This window comes from Leptosomus discolor, chromosome 26 (assembly GCF_034619465.1).
Source record: "Leptosomus discolor isolate bLepDis1 chromosome 26, bLepDis1.hap2, whole genome shotgun sequence".
Classification (NCBI taxonomy): Eukaryota; Metazoa; Chordata; class Aves; order Leptosomiformes; family Leptosomidae; genus Leptosomus; species Leptosomus discolor.
Window position 1 is genome coordinate 2,815,842 of NC_141416.1, and position 15,280 is coordinate 2,831,121.

Sequence of the window (15,280 nt, forward strand, 5' to 3'; positions counted from 1 at the left end):
AATACTGCTCGACGGTTCATGTAGTGAAGGTTTCCTTTTTTTCTTTTTACAGCTTTTAATTTGCACAACACACTAGACACACGAGAACCACAGCTTATCAAAAAAACCAACAGCAACGGTGTTGTCAGGATTTGACTCGCTTTACAAAATTTCTCTGCAGAAAAAAGTGAAAAAAAAACCCCCTCACACCCCGCCCCCTGCCCCCCTCTGCGACGCAGAACAAGTGCCTCCACCAGCCCCCGCCTGCGCTGCTCCGCGGGGACGCTGGAAGTTTCTCCTTGTCACAGACCAGAGGTACACGCGTGCCCCGGCCGGTCCACGGTGAACCTTCTCTCGCACGTTTGGGTACGTTTCTCTCTTCCTGGAACTTGTGCAAATCAGAGGCCACAACTTTAGGGCAGCCTTTCCTTTTAAGCCACTGGGCCTTCACTTTCCCAGCTGGATGTCACTCACTGGCACGGGCCACGGTGGTGCCCACAGTCTCTTGTACAATCACAGGTTAATTGGTGAACGTGGGGAATATTCTCAGAGTAAGTCAGTCCTTATCTTTCTTACCTCCTCGTTTAGCTCTTTACTTGTTTATTTTCCTCTGAATGGGAATATCAAGCAAAAATAAATTAAATTTGACCATCCTGGACAATAACCACGAGGTTTTTCTCAGTACCTAACATCAATACAAGGCACGCCCAACAACACACACACCATAAGAGCACTGCAGAGCAGGGCAGGGCGACCTGCCAACCCAGACATCTAAGTGCTAACTGTTTGTATATTTGTCAGTTTGCTGCTGCCCCCTTTTCCGTGGCTGGTGCAGAGGAAGCTGGGCTCCTGCCCTCAGCCCTCGGCAGACCTTGTAGCAGACTCCAGACCGCAGCTTCCTCGCCTGGCATCACTTCCTGAAGCTGTTCTCCAGGATGGTGAGGGTGCGCCGCCGCAGCTTTCGTCCCGATCCTTCCTCCAGCAAGTACGTGACGTCGATAGCTGCAACAGACCACAGGCTTTTGGTAAAAGAAGGTGCTGCACTAACAGGGTTTCCTATTGCCCTATTCGTGGTTCTTTCAAGGATGTTTCCACCCACAGGGACAGTCACCGCTGGACAAGGTGCCGAGCAGCCTGGCTGAAGCTGGAAGTCGGCCCTGCTCTGAGTCAGGTGACCTCCAAAGATCCTTCCAACCTGACCCAGTCTGCGAGTCCACGACTATTTTGCACGAACTCCCAGAACATGAGAGATGCACAGCGCTCACCCCAGGCTTCACGTTAAAACCAGGGACATACTGAAGCAGTGCAACCACCGCGCCCTTATTCTACCGCTTAGACAACACCTACAGAGGTCACCTGGAACCCAAAGGAAAGCTCACTGAAGGTCAAAAGAGACTTTCCAAATTCTCTTCAGTCTCTCTTTGCATATCTGTTCAGTTTCTCAGTTGTAAACACAGAATGATGGCGGAGGGGGAATTTGTCTTCAGAAAGTTTTTGTGGTTACTAAAAACATTACCCAAAACACAGTGTCAGTCCTAAGAAATTTCATTTGGATTTAGTGGAAATTGCTCCTGCTGCAAAAGGAAACTAACGGCCACTAGAAATAAATTCAGACAAAACCATGTGTTTTATCAACACGGTCTGCAGCAAACTGAAAACAAACCTGCAGAGGAAATGCTACCGCGGAAGCACAGCATAAAATCTCACCGTTTTTCCCTGGGATTTTCTCTAAGAGGTTTAGCAGGATTTGATTAAGTCTCTCTCTCTGAATATGCCGCCGTTCCTCTGGAGTGCACAGCTGCCTTGTGTCCGAACTGCCTTCTTCCACCTTTTTATCCGTTTCACAGGTCTCACCAGCGACCGCCTCCTTCTCTGGCTCCTCTAGGCTAGGCATCTCACTTGACGCTTGATCTTGGTTTCCTAACACATCCTCAATGAGTGGAAGAGAATCTTCTTCTTGGTTCAAGTCTTTAATCTGTGGTTTTGAGCGATCTGTTTTCCAGGATGACCTAGCAGGAAAAGCAGGGGTTAACACCACAGGTTTTCAGACACCCACCTGAAAGGCCAATTCCTAGCGAGTCAAGGACTTCTCAGGAGGCGGGGGGCTTTCTGGAACCCCAAGCCCTTCGACTGAACAACGTGTTCAAACCCACCAGTTCCTACCCACAGGAGGCTGCGTTCCCATGACCTTGTTCCCGTAACGCCAAACGCCGTCTTCCACAGACACACTCTTCCTTAGCTCCCTTCGTAAAGGGTTTTATCTCCCAAAATAGTTGAGCTCGGCACTTAATGATGTTTTTCTGCAACAGCCATGGCTCTCGACAACGGAGAGTGTACTGGCCCTGGCTCTCACGACAATGCAAACAGCGGCAGCTGTCCAGGGAGGCTGGATGCTCCTGTCCTGGGCTCTGCCATCTCCCACGTCCAGCTGCTTTTGCTGACTTTCAAAATGGCTTCTGTACTCTGCCTTACGTACGTTATTAAGGAACACTAAGGCTGCTTCTGTGCTCTATCCCTCCTCACTTGTTCCCTTTTATCTCTTTGAAAGTTTAGAGGATTGCTTTAAATAATTCAAACTTATTGTTTCCATAGCACTCAGGGGAAACGGGTAGGAAAAAGAGCAGAGACTTGACAAACAAACAGGATTCTCTCATCTCTTCTCAGCGATCGAGCTGGTAGGTAAGACTCACCTGCCCCCGTTTCTCTTGTAGTTGTCTGGTACATAATGAGGCTGTAATTAAATAAAGATTACGGTTAATAGCAAATAAAATTTGCAGGGAAGAGAGTGCTGGTCTACCAAATATTCTGGAAGGACCAACCCAGGACTCGCCTGTCTGACACTTCAGAAATGCCAGTGCACGCCTGGCGCATCTGGCGCGTCAGAGTTCAAAGGAGAAGGCGTAACCACGTAACAGGGCTGAGTTAGAGCCAGACTTATCATCTGATTCTTCATGTCTTCTCAAAAATGTCAAGCCATAGACCACCATGATAAAAATCACCTTTGCTTTCTGCACAGCACAAGTCTGGAACCATCTCTGAACTCACTCCAAAAATCCCTCTCCTCCCAGGAGGGAAAGCGCTGACTTCTGCCAGCTCGGACACTTCTGTGCTCCGGGACAAAGCAGCGCCCACACCGCACTGGGGGTGCACAGTGAAGAGCTGCTGCTTCACGGAACGGGGGAAAATGAGACAGTGAAACGAACAGATGGAGGATGTTACTGGAAACGGTACTTCATGGTTCTGCTGGTTACCTGGCCGCTGGCTTTTTGAGAAGACACCCATTTTCAGCGATAGTTCTATACCAAGTAAGCAGTATGGCATTGGACAGAGCAGGGAAATGCTGCTTTTCTGTATTGGGAATCGCTGTTCAAAGGCACTGCTGAAAAGCCCTTTTTAAGCGAGTTTATTAAGACATAGAGTAATTCCACCAAAGGCGAGCAAGCCTGGCATCCAGACTGCGCGCGCTTCCGCGTCAGCTTCCTTCGCTTTACCCAGCTTCATTCACAAACTGAGCGCCAGGGGCTTTCCCAAAATATGTCCGGTCTTGCAGGAAAAAGTGAGGGAGCGAAGAGAAGAAGCACTTACTGAAAAGTCTCTCTTGGGCGTGAGTTTCTTGGGGAAGTGGTCAAAGGCATAGGGCTTGGTGCAGACAGGGTAACGGTTCCGGTGGATCTTGTAGAAGAGGTGAGCGGATTTATCGAGGCGGTAATCACAAATGTACACATCCTGCTCCTTCACGCCTTTCGGCCTCCCTGCCGTTTCAAAACAAAGCACACAGGAAAAGGTGCTCATCAGATTCAAGAAGAAACACACGGAAAACCAGAGCAAGAACAAGCCACACGCAGCGTCAGAGAAGCAGGGGGCTGGCAGAGCTGCTCAGCAGGACGGCAGGCATTCCTGCGTGTCCTCCTCGATTCACGGTCGTAACAGAGGACACCTCGCTAGCTCAATTTAAGAGGAAAACCTGGACACTCCAACCAAACAGTACCCAAACTTTCATAAAACTATTATCAACTGCCATCACTTTCTCTTCCCCGCCCAGCACAACCCCACTCTGCTGCTGTGTCTCCAGCACTGGCCCTCTCAAAACAGAAATCACTGTCCCAGTGCTACAGCCCTAGTGCTGCCTCAGCTCTGACACCCCGTAAACACTGGCTACGGCCTTTTTACAGCAGGAACCATTTTAGCAAACTTCCCAAATGATCAGACAGGTGTATGACGTTTTATTCCTCGCCCCGTGAGGTCTCCTTACCTTTGCAGTAGGTGTACAGGTCCAGAACGCAGCACGTTCCCACCACAGCCTCTAAGGGGATAATTTCATACAACGGCACCCGGAAGAGCTCATTGTGGTAAAACTTTCGAGAAGGGGAATGATGTGTTTCGTGTGGACGGAAATAATGATGACCAAATGCAAACCGCTCCTCTCTGTTCGAAGGTGTAAAGGTAAGAGAAAGAGAGAAACAGAAGGGGGGGAAAAAAAAAAAGACTATTTCTATAAGCCCGTGATACAACTTTACTTAATGCCCGTCACTTAATTTTGAATTCTCTATCCTGCACTTCTGCAATGACTGTGACGAAAAGCGAAGTCACATGAATATTACACACTCAACTTGAACCCCTTCGGCAAGTGGAAATACCCCTAGCGGGGTTTTTAGGAACACAGCAGGCTTACCGTGCCGCTGCCTACGGGGCACACGCATTTAATCGCATTCCAGTGGCTCAGCAAGTCAGCGACCGCCAGCTGAGCCAATCCAGCTGCCAGCTCCGAGAGCGAGCAAAGGGCATCAACTTGTCCCTCTCATCCCTCGCTTAAACCTCCAACCTCCCACGTTTTTACTCCGCAGTCACGGAGCACAGGCAGAGACACGTGGGAAATCGTCGCGCCTCTGCAACGGAACCGTGTTCAGCCCGGCCTTTTCAAGCCATGGCAAGACTGCCGGGATCAACAGGCAGGCACACGGAATGTCACAAATCCAAAAGACGCCTTGAACATACTTCTCATTTTTCCAGAGTTTTTCAATGCGGAAAATATCGAGTTTCTCCCTGTTGATGTGGGACAGCAGCCGATACGACTGCCGGACAGGGTGTCCATCGGGAGTTCTGCGGCTGTCTCTCATCAGGTAAACACAATCACCTGGCAATAGGCACAAAACACACACCTGTAAAGAACTTTTCATGAGTCCAGCACATCAAAAACGGAGCAAAATGGTTCATTAAAACTAACGTGACAGTGCTACCTGATGTTGAACTGTAAAGAGCGATGGAAAACCAATGCAGAACCCGCAGGAGGAGGAAAGGTTCCCGTGAGCACCGTCACAAAAGTTTTACAGCCAGAACTAAACATAACTTAACTGTGCACCCAGGCTGGAAGTACCAACGTGTCATGGGTCAAGATAAATTATGACAGACTGCAGGATACGTAACAAAACAAGTTTTGATTAGGAAAATGTGTGGAAATGAGTGATAGCTGCAATGTTTAAAGAATAAGTCTTTAGGATTTAAGAGAGAAGATACTTAGAGAGAAGACGATTATGAAGACAATAACTCATTGATGGAGAAGCCCCAAGCCTTTGATGATTCCAGCAGAACTCAAATAAGACGCGTAGCTCAGGAAAGGCAGACAGAACTCAAGAAGGGCTGATCGATCACACAACGACCCCCCTGGCACCTGAAGTTTTTCCCAAGTGCAAGCCCTCAACAGGTCCCTAAACGTCTATTTATTCCTTTTGTCCCAGGAGCGAATTAACGCTTCCACTGCTCTGCTCCACGGAATGGCATCAAACCCTCCTCTCCACCCCCAGCCGTGGCTGCCCCTCTCGCTGCTACGCTGCACCCTTCTTTGGGACGACGACTACCAGTCGATGGGGTGAAAATACCGCCGCTCCGCTCACACAGCCTGTCTCCTGCCGGGGAAAAGCTTTCATCAGTGATGTTCACAAAGAACCTCAGGAGTCTTGGAGAACGTTTGGGAAACGCAAACTATTACTGAAAATAGCGCTGGATTTAGCACATGGTATTTAAAAACCAACTCCATCTTTTCTGTTACTTATCTCACAATGAACAAAAACCCGGGAGGTCCCACGTGATAAAAACTTAAACCCACCCTGGGTAAGATCCGAGGTGATACAGCACAGTATTCTAGCTGGAAAAGTGGGCAGCAGCAGATGCTTAGAAGGAAAAGCACAGGAATAAGGCATGGATAAGAAACAACTTCCCACGGTATCCCCTTCAGGCTTCCCTTAATGTCCATTTTACGGCCTTTTAGACCTAAAGGCTACAGCTGGACCACTGTGCAGAAACAGGCAGGGATTAATCCTTCCTCCAGGAATTGGCCTCATCTTTCTGGAACCATCTCTACTCTCGACCTCTCCAACTTCCTCCTGCAACGCTTTCCATAGTTTAGTTGTGGCTTCGTAAAAAAATACTCCCTGCTGTTTAAATACGGCGCCTGCTAATTTCAGTGTTTGCTCCCCAATTCCTACATCGTTGTGCTTGCCTGTGCTTTCACGATTTCACGGACTTTTATCACGTCACCCCCCAAATCATCTGCGTAGACTCTGTTCACTGTGAAGATGTTTCGTGTCCAACTACCCTCGTCACCGCGCTCACGTTCACAAGCAGTGAGGCGCTCTGGGACGGGATGACACGAACGGTTCACCGCACGCAAGAGGCAGACACGCTGTCAGATTACAGGATGGCACTGTTACTTTTTCTGGTTTGTTCACAATAATTTCTAATACTCAGTTTGCCTCTCACTCACGACAAACGTTTTTCTTATGTTCCCATTGAACGGCAACGCCTCCTGGATTTTGTCCCCCTAAGCACACACCTATGATTGTGTAAGGGCAGTTATGTCTATTAGTGATGTCTATTTTCCTTCCTCGTACTTGACTGTTATTTAATCAGCAGGTTTGGTCTCTGTTACTTCCACAGCTTAACAGAAAGACGCCAGGGAACCACCACGTGCAATGCGGCCCCAGGTTCAGGAACGCCTCCGCTTTGTCCGACCTTAGCTTATAACCAAATTTAGGATTAAAGTGCAGGACGTGTAATGATGTTTTCAGAAATCTCATCTCATTTATCAATCCTGTGTAAGTTTAAAAGATGCTCCTAAGGACTCCTCATATGCCAAAATCACTTTGAGGTTTTACATCGTCACCTGTCACTGTAACAGCGGGGCACAACGCATCACACTATGACAAACATCCTCCGACTTAAACCAGAGACGACACGGGCCCTGCGGGCACTGACACCTGCCGAGCACCACGAGGCCAGCTTTTAAACCTCCTGGTATACCCGGATCGCTATTAAACTAACAGAAGCCGTAGCTGTAGGGAAGAGAGAGAGAGTTTTATTCTGGCTTGCCCAAGTAAAACATGGACTGAAGACAGAACGACACAGGCTTGCACATAAGCCAGCAGAGCGCAAGCTCGTGAAGGATTCAGCGTGTGTTGGCTGGCGATGAGCCTGTACTCACCTGTATTCTGAACTAAAGCTGGGACAGTAACATCTTCATTTTACTAAGTTAAGGATGACTTTTAAGGAACCCACCTCCCTAATTCCTTTAAAAGACTTGTAGAGAAAAAAAGTCAGGTACATGCTGAGAGCAGCTGCTGGCGTCATGCAGAATGTAAATAAACCCACCCATTTTGGGCTGTTATTTTAAATTGGCTGCTTTCAACTCTCCCTCCCTATCTCCTCAGTGAGAATAAAGCAACTCTAGTACTTACTGAACCTGGCTAAAAAAGACGCATTCAGAAAGAAATGTACAGGGATACTCTCTTGCCCTAAGGCTCAGGAAGCCCGATTTAAATTCAAGTTTATCCAGCCGTTACTAACTAGTGAAATAGCTACCGCGCTGTCGCGAAAGGGAGTTTACAGTCCTGTGTTTTCAAGGAAGAAATGCGGCTGCTCTTGCTGGTGCCTCAGAGCTAAAGACACCTGACAGTTTCTGGCTGTGTGGGTTTTCCAAGATCCATTTTGACTTCCCTTTAGCAACTCGCATCTGAGGTAGGACTCCTCGTTCACTCTGCAGGATGTGACGGACCAACTGATCAGAACCATTTCCATCATCTCCTGGTGTTACATAATTTCTGCAGAGGAAGCACGTCTGTAGCATATCACTCAGCAAGTAGAACTGTCAAGAAACTAAACCACAAGTCCTCTAACCAGAGAGTGAATGTCCCTTACCGACACAGGGGGATTCAACCACAGTGAAGCGTGTGTGCTCACACACTTGGAAGCTTTTCAGTCTTGTTCCTCAAAAACATGAGTTCTCAAGCTTGGAACTGGAAGACAAACTCATTCAAGGTACAGACACAGTTCCCCAGCAGCAAGGATGGACCAGTTTGCAAGGGAAGGCAATGGCCTCGAGAGCACTTTCAGTCTTTGTCGCAAGGTCTTTGTAATACACAACACACCGGAAAAATGTAAGAGCCTACACGTATAGGGACTGTAGGGCTGAAGGTCACAATGGTCTCTTTTGTCTTGGAACCTGTAAACTAAAACTGGCCTTTTAGGAACCAGAGGGAGCAAAAACCTGTTTCTTCTACTGTCTCCAAGCTGCTTTTTATGTCTGTGCACCCGCATCACAACAACCCCTATAGGCAGGCGTTGTGCCTCGGAACTGTTCATGGAGAGCTGGAGACCAGCAAGGAATCCATGGATTCCCCTTTGTCTGCTGTAGCTGTGTCTTCCTTTCCAGCACCTTCTGGTTAGACACCTTGCTCAATCTATTCCTGCAACTGCAGAGGCCCTTGGTGCCTACCAGTGGCAGTCTGGTCTCCTTTGCTCTCTGCCAGTGCTACATGGAGTGCAGCCTTGTAGGGACTTCGCTAATTCAAGTCACCAAGATCAGAGTAGAGCTACGTGAGTGAAATATAATGTCTCATGACAAAAATCACCTTAATGCTACGACTGACTGGAAGATGCCACAAAACCCAGCTAAAACGGAATCCACTTTAACGGAAAATATAAAAGCAAGTACTGACACAACCTTAGAAAGGGAGATACTCTCCAGCAAGAAACCCAGCAAAACCCAAGAAATGAGAAAACCAAACGGCTGACAGGACAGACAGCGCAGAGCAACAATGAAAAAGGCAGATGGAATGCAATCATGAATCCTGCAGAGGGGATAAAGAACACACTGTTCTGTGACCATTTGGGGTTTTTTTAATCTCCACCTTCCTGAAGACTCTCCCATGCCCCTCTAGCAAACATACCCCAACTGGTTTTACTTATTCAAGAGCAGTTCTCTTAATAATTATATAGACTTCTTTCTAACCTTGTATGTATCTGTAGGATGAAATAAAAAAAAATAATAATCAGTGGACTGAAGTACGGGGCTGTGTAGCTGCCTCTGAAAGACTCAGTCAGGGCTCTGAAGCCACGTCCACCAAGACACACTTTAGGGAACAAACAAGCAGCAAGTCAGACGTTTTAATGACCATTCTACACTAAAATGCTGAAGGCCTGATGGCCTTCTTTGCCTTTACTTAGTTCTAAAGGTTAACTACCAGAAGCTGGCTCAGCATCTTCCTTCTCCGGCCAGGAAGAGCCCCCTCTGTGCTACAGGTAATGCACGTTTCTTCCTCCAGCAGCCTGTGAGAACTCTTACGTGTCCCTCCCCTAAGAGCAGGGTACAGCTTCCTACTCGTAAAAAGACAGAAGCATTTCACACAGGGCGATGCCAGAAATCCCTGTACGCTCTTATCTGACGGAAATCACGGCAGCGACCAGAGTTAGCACATACCTTGGCGCAGCAGCAGATCATCCCGTAACAAGCATATATAATAAACACAGCCAGGCTGGGCATAATGGGGACGAGGGATCATGGGAACCTCCTGAATAAAAAAAAAAAGAAAAAAGGAAGGAAATTCTGAAATGCAAAAATGGGGCTGATATCCTTTCGGAAATAGGCAGAAGTGGACAGAGAGTAAGAACTGACACTTAACGTGATTAAACCTAAACCAAGGAAGCCACACCATGCAGTGAGGATCCCAACACCGGTCTTGCCAACCTCAATTAATATAAATGCAAGAGCTGCTTCAGTTTATAACCGCAGTCAGGAAGAGGAGACTTTTTTTTTTTACCCTGTTCACAGATCGAGGTTCACACTGCTCACACAAGTAGTGCTCAACATCAGAGTTCACGCCCATACAGTCACAGTGCTGCCAGACCTAGAAAAACAGATGCATCCCAGTTAGAAATACCGGTGGGAGGTTTTATTCACAAATGGCATTGTTAGAAATCCCTGCGGTAGATTTTATTCACAAATTGCATTTTCTCAAAAAAATACGAAGGAAAGCAAGAAAACAAGCTTCCTGAAGGAAAGTCGAGATTTTCTCTGAACTATTTCACTCTATGTCAGAAGACAGACAAGATCCCCATGGCACTGGTGGTGTAAAAGCCCCAAATTGTTGACATTAATTCTGCTCGCCTAGACAGGAGTGGCTGGCAGTTTCAGACAAGTGCGACCTCCTCTCTATAGAAAGGCAAGTTGCATTTCCTCTGGGAAAACAACATCTCTCGGTTCTTTTGGAGAGAAAATGAAGGTCTGAAGAGGTCATTAACGCTACTAGCTACACCGAAACTGCTGGTGGGAGTTCCACTGGTTATGGAGAATAGAAAAGAGCACCAGGCTGCATTTTGTGTTCCCCCTGCCTCACCATGCACTTTTCACACTGGATCATGAGTCCTTCATCTTTGTAAAGGCCACAAATGCAACGGATCACGTCCTCGTCCTTCTCGTGCCCGTTTTCTTTCTCACAGACCGATGTCTCGCTGCTGTCAGCTTCACTTGCTGTCTCTCCCACAATTTCATCAATTTGGGCAGACGCCTCGTGGCGAGCGTTATAATACGCTTTCCGTAGCCGGCACACATCACGTCCAGTTGGAGATTTTCTGCCGTAATATTTCTGAATAAAAACAAACCAAAGAAACAAAAACCCATTTTTTTTTTCCATGCTTTGTGTGCATTCCTCCTGTCTGCACGCTCCCTCCAAGGTGGCTTCACTAAAGCTGCATCCCCCGCCGTGGTGTACACCTGTCCATCTACTCCCTTGTTCTGAACAGCAGGCCCATGTATCTTACACATGGCACTGAAGAACAAGGTGCCTCTTCCAAAAGGTGCTGAAGTTTCTTTGGGTTAGCTACACGTGCCTGCTCTCGACCTTCTCTTTGCCTGACCTAAGGCAACCGAAAAGCACATGAATTGCTGTCAACGTCTGTTCATCAGAAACGGATCACCACAAATTCTCTCTCTCTAAGATATTTTTCTTCTTTTCCTACCATAAGTCAGCAAGAACATGGAACGAGGGTGTATCCCACTGTCTATGCCACAGCTTGAAGGCCAGAGAGAGCCTCACCTCCGCATTTCGGAAGACCTTCAGCATGTCCCCATCAAAAGCTTCCACCGTTTTGTAGTACCCAGTCAAGATCTGCTTCTCAATGGTGGCAAGGTCCAACGGGTCAGAGATCTTTTCATAATAGTCTGCATTTCTAAAAACGGGAATGTATGCACAATGTCATTTCCACCAGCAATTCAGAGCTGTGCAAATCCATCACGGAAAACCATGGGGTGCTCGGAGAAGCAAGTACTTACTTTTTCTTTGGGGGCAGGTTCAGGAGGGGAGTTGCAAGAGCCTGCCTGGAGGAATCTGTAACAGGAACACACAGTTTAGCAACACTTACTTGAGTAAAACTTAAAGAGACAAGTAACCAGCAACATTCAATGCAGGTTATAAAAAGGCTCCTCAGCTATCTGAGGCACAGGGAATTGAAATCCTTTTGCATTTCTACAAGTTGGCTGCTGGAATCGGACTGCACGTATCAAAACGGAGGACAGTTTCCTTGCAATTCTGTCAATTGTATCACTTTGCTGAACAATCAATTTAAAAGGATAGCAACATCTGCAGATTCTGGTGGCACGGGAAGGGGTTGAGGATAAAGCAAAGCGATTACTGGTTGCAGGAGAAAAGAAAAAAGAAAGAAAAAAAGGGAAAGATATTTATCATCCTGAAATAAACTCATTTTTTCTATTATTTTCTATTCAGAGAGTCCAGCGTTCCAGAGGCTGAAAAAGTCTCCATGGAGATTTTTTTAGAAGTGTCACCTTCACCTTTATAGGATATGATGCTATCACATATTTCCTTGAAGATCTGTGCCAGGCGGGCAGCGCGAGCCACTTCGATATTCTCTTCAGCTGCGGCCAAGCGTCGTGTTCTCACGGAGCGGGAGGTCTGAAGGGCTGAAAACTGGGTCATGAAGACATCTGAAAGATGAAAGAGAGCAAACCCAAATTATTCCTAAACAAGAAATTAAAGATCAAATTGCAGCATTTTTTCTGATCCAGCACTCCACCACCAATTATTAAAATTAACAAGTTTTCTAAGCTACTGTAACAGTAAAAGGCTTCAGCTTCATATTCCCAAGTTCGGCTCTTGCTGCTTAGAGCTCATCTAAACAGTTAAGCTGTTATCAAAGTATTTTATGGTGCTGGAGCAAATACAGCATGTCATAAAATTCCCCCAAAATACTCTCCAGCTTCTCATGTACCTGTCAGCAGGGACCAAACCCTGCATGGCTGTGAAGATTACGGTCCTACGAACAGACTGCTATTTGTGGAGCAGGATTAATACATTTTTCCCCATAGTCGTATTTTGTCCCACTCCCACAACTGACTGCATGCCAAAAAGCTTTGTTCTCTAAAGGCCTCAAATCCACCGAATTATGAGGATAAATGACAATTTTCAAAGTCAGCGCAACTGCTTCTGGTCTAGGGACACAGAAAGCAGAAAACAGCCCTTCTCTGTAAGGGCCCAATCATGGAAAACATTAAATATCATCCTCTTCCTCCTCTGATCAACCACTCTTGATGAAATGTGAGACATGACAACTTCTACCAGGACTTGAGAGACATCAGGGCTGCTGGAGGAACACAAACAAATCCAGCAACCAGATGAGTGGTTTATCTAGCAGGAAATTCTCATTCTTAAGAACACAGCATTAAGTGTTTCGGAGGAAACTGCAGAAGCCCGTAACGCAAAAAACACAGTGAAACAGTGAAAGAGCTTCTGTCTGACCCCGCTACGCGAAGCTAAGGGCACGCACACACAAACACATACGGAGGGGTTTTATCTGCAGAGCATTCCCCGGGTGTATCACAAAACGTCTACGGATCTTGCAGTAACTTGACGTTTGATTTACACTCAGAGCTCACTTCAACTCCTGCCAGGCACGTCACACAGGTTCTCCAAGCAGCAACCTGAGGAACCTCTGTTGGCCTCACCAGATTTAATGTTGCCGTCGTCCCGACAGATTCCGTTCCAGCGGTTGTACAGCGACGTGCTGTGGAGATTGTCGCTGACGTGCTTCACCTCCTCCTGTTTTTGTCGAATCTTTTCCCAGTTTCGTACCAAAAATACGTGGTGTTTTAGCACAAAATTCCTACAGAAATTGGAAAAGCATTCAAGAATCACCTTCGTACTGTAAAATAAATTCCTTAATGGGGGGAAAAAGACAGATATTCAGAGGTACACTCCTGTACCTCAGTGGAGAGGAATTCCACCCTAGCTGGCTAAAGGAGAACTAAGAACTGCTGAGTCAGCCATTTCACGATGCCCTATCTTACAGAAAAAATTAATTTCAACATCGGCACGACACTCCATTTCTGAGGAAAAGCCCGCTGAAATCATTCCTTACCTTTCTCGGTTAGACATGGGCTTCATCTGAAGCTGTGGTGTCAGCCTTGTTGGCGCGTTCACACTTTCACTGGGCTCCTCTGGGATGTGGCCCCTCTGGAAAACAGATCATTCTGATAGACAGGAAAAACTGTGCCAAGAACTCAGCAAAGCAGTACAAGTAGTTCCTGAGACAGAACCTGGAGTATTTCTCTACAGTACTTCTCTGAAGCTGAACATATACAAACACAGTTTTTCAGTCTGATGTCACAAACTGTTTTCCTATTAACCTTTATCCATGACAAAAGCTGTCTTTACTACTTACTCTCTTCTTTAGTTTGTGCTTTGACTTCCTTTTCTCTTTCGACCGTCCAGGCCTTCTGTGGGTGCTCACAGGCTGATTGCTTTTGCTTGAAAGGCCATTCATTCGCTGACTTTTACCCCCAATTATTCCTCTGCATTTGTCAAAACCGCATTTGCAGAGTTGCTTTGGGATTGAAAAAAGAAAAAAAAGCAACTATTTAAAAAAAAACTCAAAACATTTAGATTCTCTCTCGATAGCATAAAGAAACTGTTTCAGACACAACACAATAGGTTTTGTTAATCGACATTCGACTTTACAGAACTGCTTCTCCTTGGTGAGTTTTTCCAAGGTCTTGCAGGGTGATCCTTACCTGTTTTTCAACATTAAATGAATGAAAATTGTAGTCGTAAGTCAATTCAGTACCAGCAGGCATGTCTTTAAGCGCATATAATCCAATCCGGTAAACACCGTTAACAGACCTGTGGGGAAAAGACAATAAAATATTCCTAATAATTAAAAAGAAAAATGTCTTTGCGCCCACAGTGGAAGTGTTAGAGACAGGAAGCAACACTTCTGCGGTGCCTTGGATTACGCGTGTTCTTCATCTGTCCTGTTCTTTTGTTTTATCTCTTACGATAAACTCTGAAAGCCAAAAAAGTCGGTAACATCATTACAAAGAGCAGGAAGTGCTGCTTCACACAGAGAAGCTACAACCTGCATTGGCTATCACAGCAGAGCTACCCATCACCCACCAAGATTCAGGGCCTCACCCTAAATCAAAAACTTACACTGAACCTCACACCTTATGGCACAAAATGCACTAAAATTCACCCCTTCTCCAATTCCTTTACTTATTTTTTGTGTTCAAAATTTAAAACTCGATTACAATTGCTTAAAACCACTGGAATTATCAGCGAATCACAGGCTACTCTGCTGCACTGCCAGCACAGCCGATCCCTATTACGACCATCTGCTATTTCACTGTAAGTTATTCTCCACAAATTTCTCTGAGGTCCTTCCTACTAGTCTGGCACAGGATTTCTTCTGATAACGTAGCGCTGACAGGACACAGGGTGTGCTGAAATCAGACTACTTCCCTGTTTGCCTGCTTTAAAAAAAAATATTTGAATTGCCAGAAGGAAATATTGCTTTACAGCATTACGTAGGCTTCGAAGTTTGGAGCAGGTTAACAGCATGAAAAGCAACAACGTTGGACCTGCCTTGCCAGGAAACTTAGATCCTGTCTCCAAAACATCCAACGCCTGAAAACATGACGTGACTTCTCTTGTGCAACGCGAGCATGACGGCAAATACTATT

The 15,280-nt window shown here is 46.4% G+C and overlaps 1 protein-coding gene across 4 annotated transcripts in view; it reads right to left on the bottom strand.

Moving 5' to 3' along the window:
- Positions 1–219: 219 nt before the first annotated feature.
- Positions 220–15,280, bottom strand: part of ASH1L (ASH1 like histone lysine methyltransferase) — a 54,812-nt gene continuing 39,751 nt past the window's right edge. For 3 of the 4 annotated variants that reach the window (XM_086478465.1, XM_086478466.1, XM_086478462.1), the window contains 16 exons: positions 14,333–14,441; positions 13,984–14,145; positions 13,681–13,775; positions 13,268–13,425; positions 12,098–12,250; positions 11,582–11,636; positions 11,346–11,478; positions 10,647–10,895; positions 10,071–10,157; positions 9,731–9,821; positions 4,975–5,113; positions 4,232–4,404; positions 3,565–3,731; positions 2,670–2,710; positions 1,687–1,988; positions 220–981 (listed from right to left, as the gene is read on the bottom strand). In XM_086478465.1, coding sequence (XP_086334591.1) covers positions 890–981; positions 1,687–1,988; positions 2,670–2,710; positions 3,565–3,731; positions 4,232–4,404; positions 4,975–5,113; positions 9,731–9,821; positions 10,071–10,157; positions 10,647–10,895; positions 11,346–11,478; positions 11,582–11,636; positions 12,098–12,250; positions 13,268–13,425; positions 13,681–13,775; positions 13,984–14,145; positions 14,333–14,441 — 2,206 coding nt within the window. In that variant the 3' untranslated portion in view covers positions 220–889. Of the gene's footprint in view, positions 982–1,686; positions 1,989–2,669; positions 2,711–3,564; positions 3,732–4,231; positions 4,405–4,974; positions 5,114–9,730; positions 9,822–10,070; positions 10,158–10,646; positions 10,896–11,345; positions 11,479–11,581; positions 11,637–12,091; positions 12,251–13,267; positions 13,426–13,680; positions 13,776–13,983; positions 14,146–14,332; positions 14,442–15,280 lie in introns of all 4 variants that reach the window. The other variant, XM_086478464.1, reaches the window with a different exon arrangement.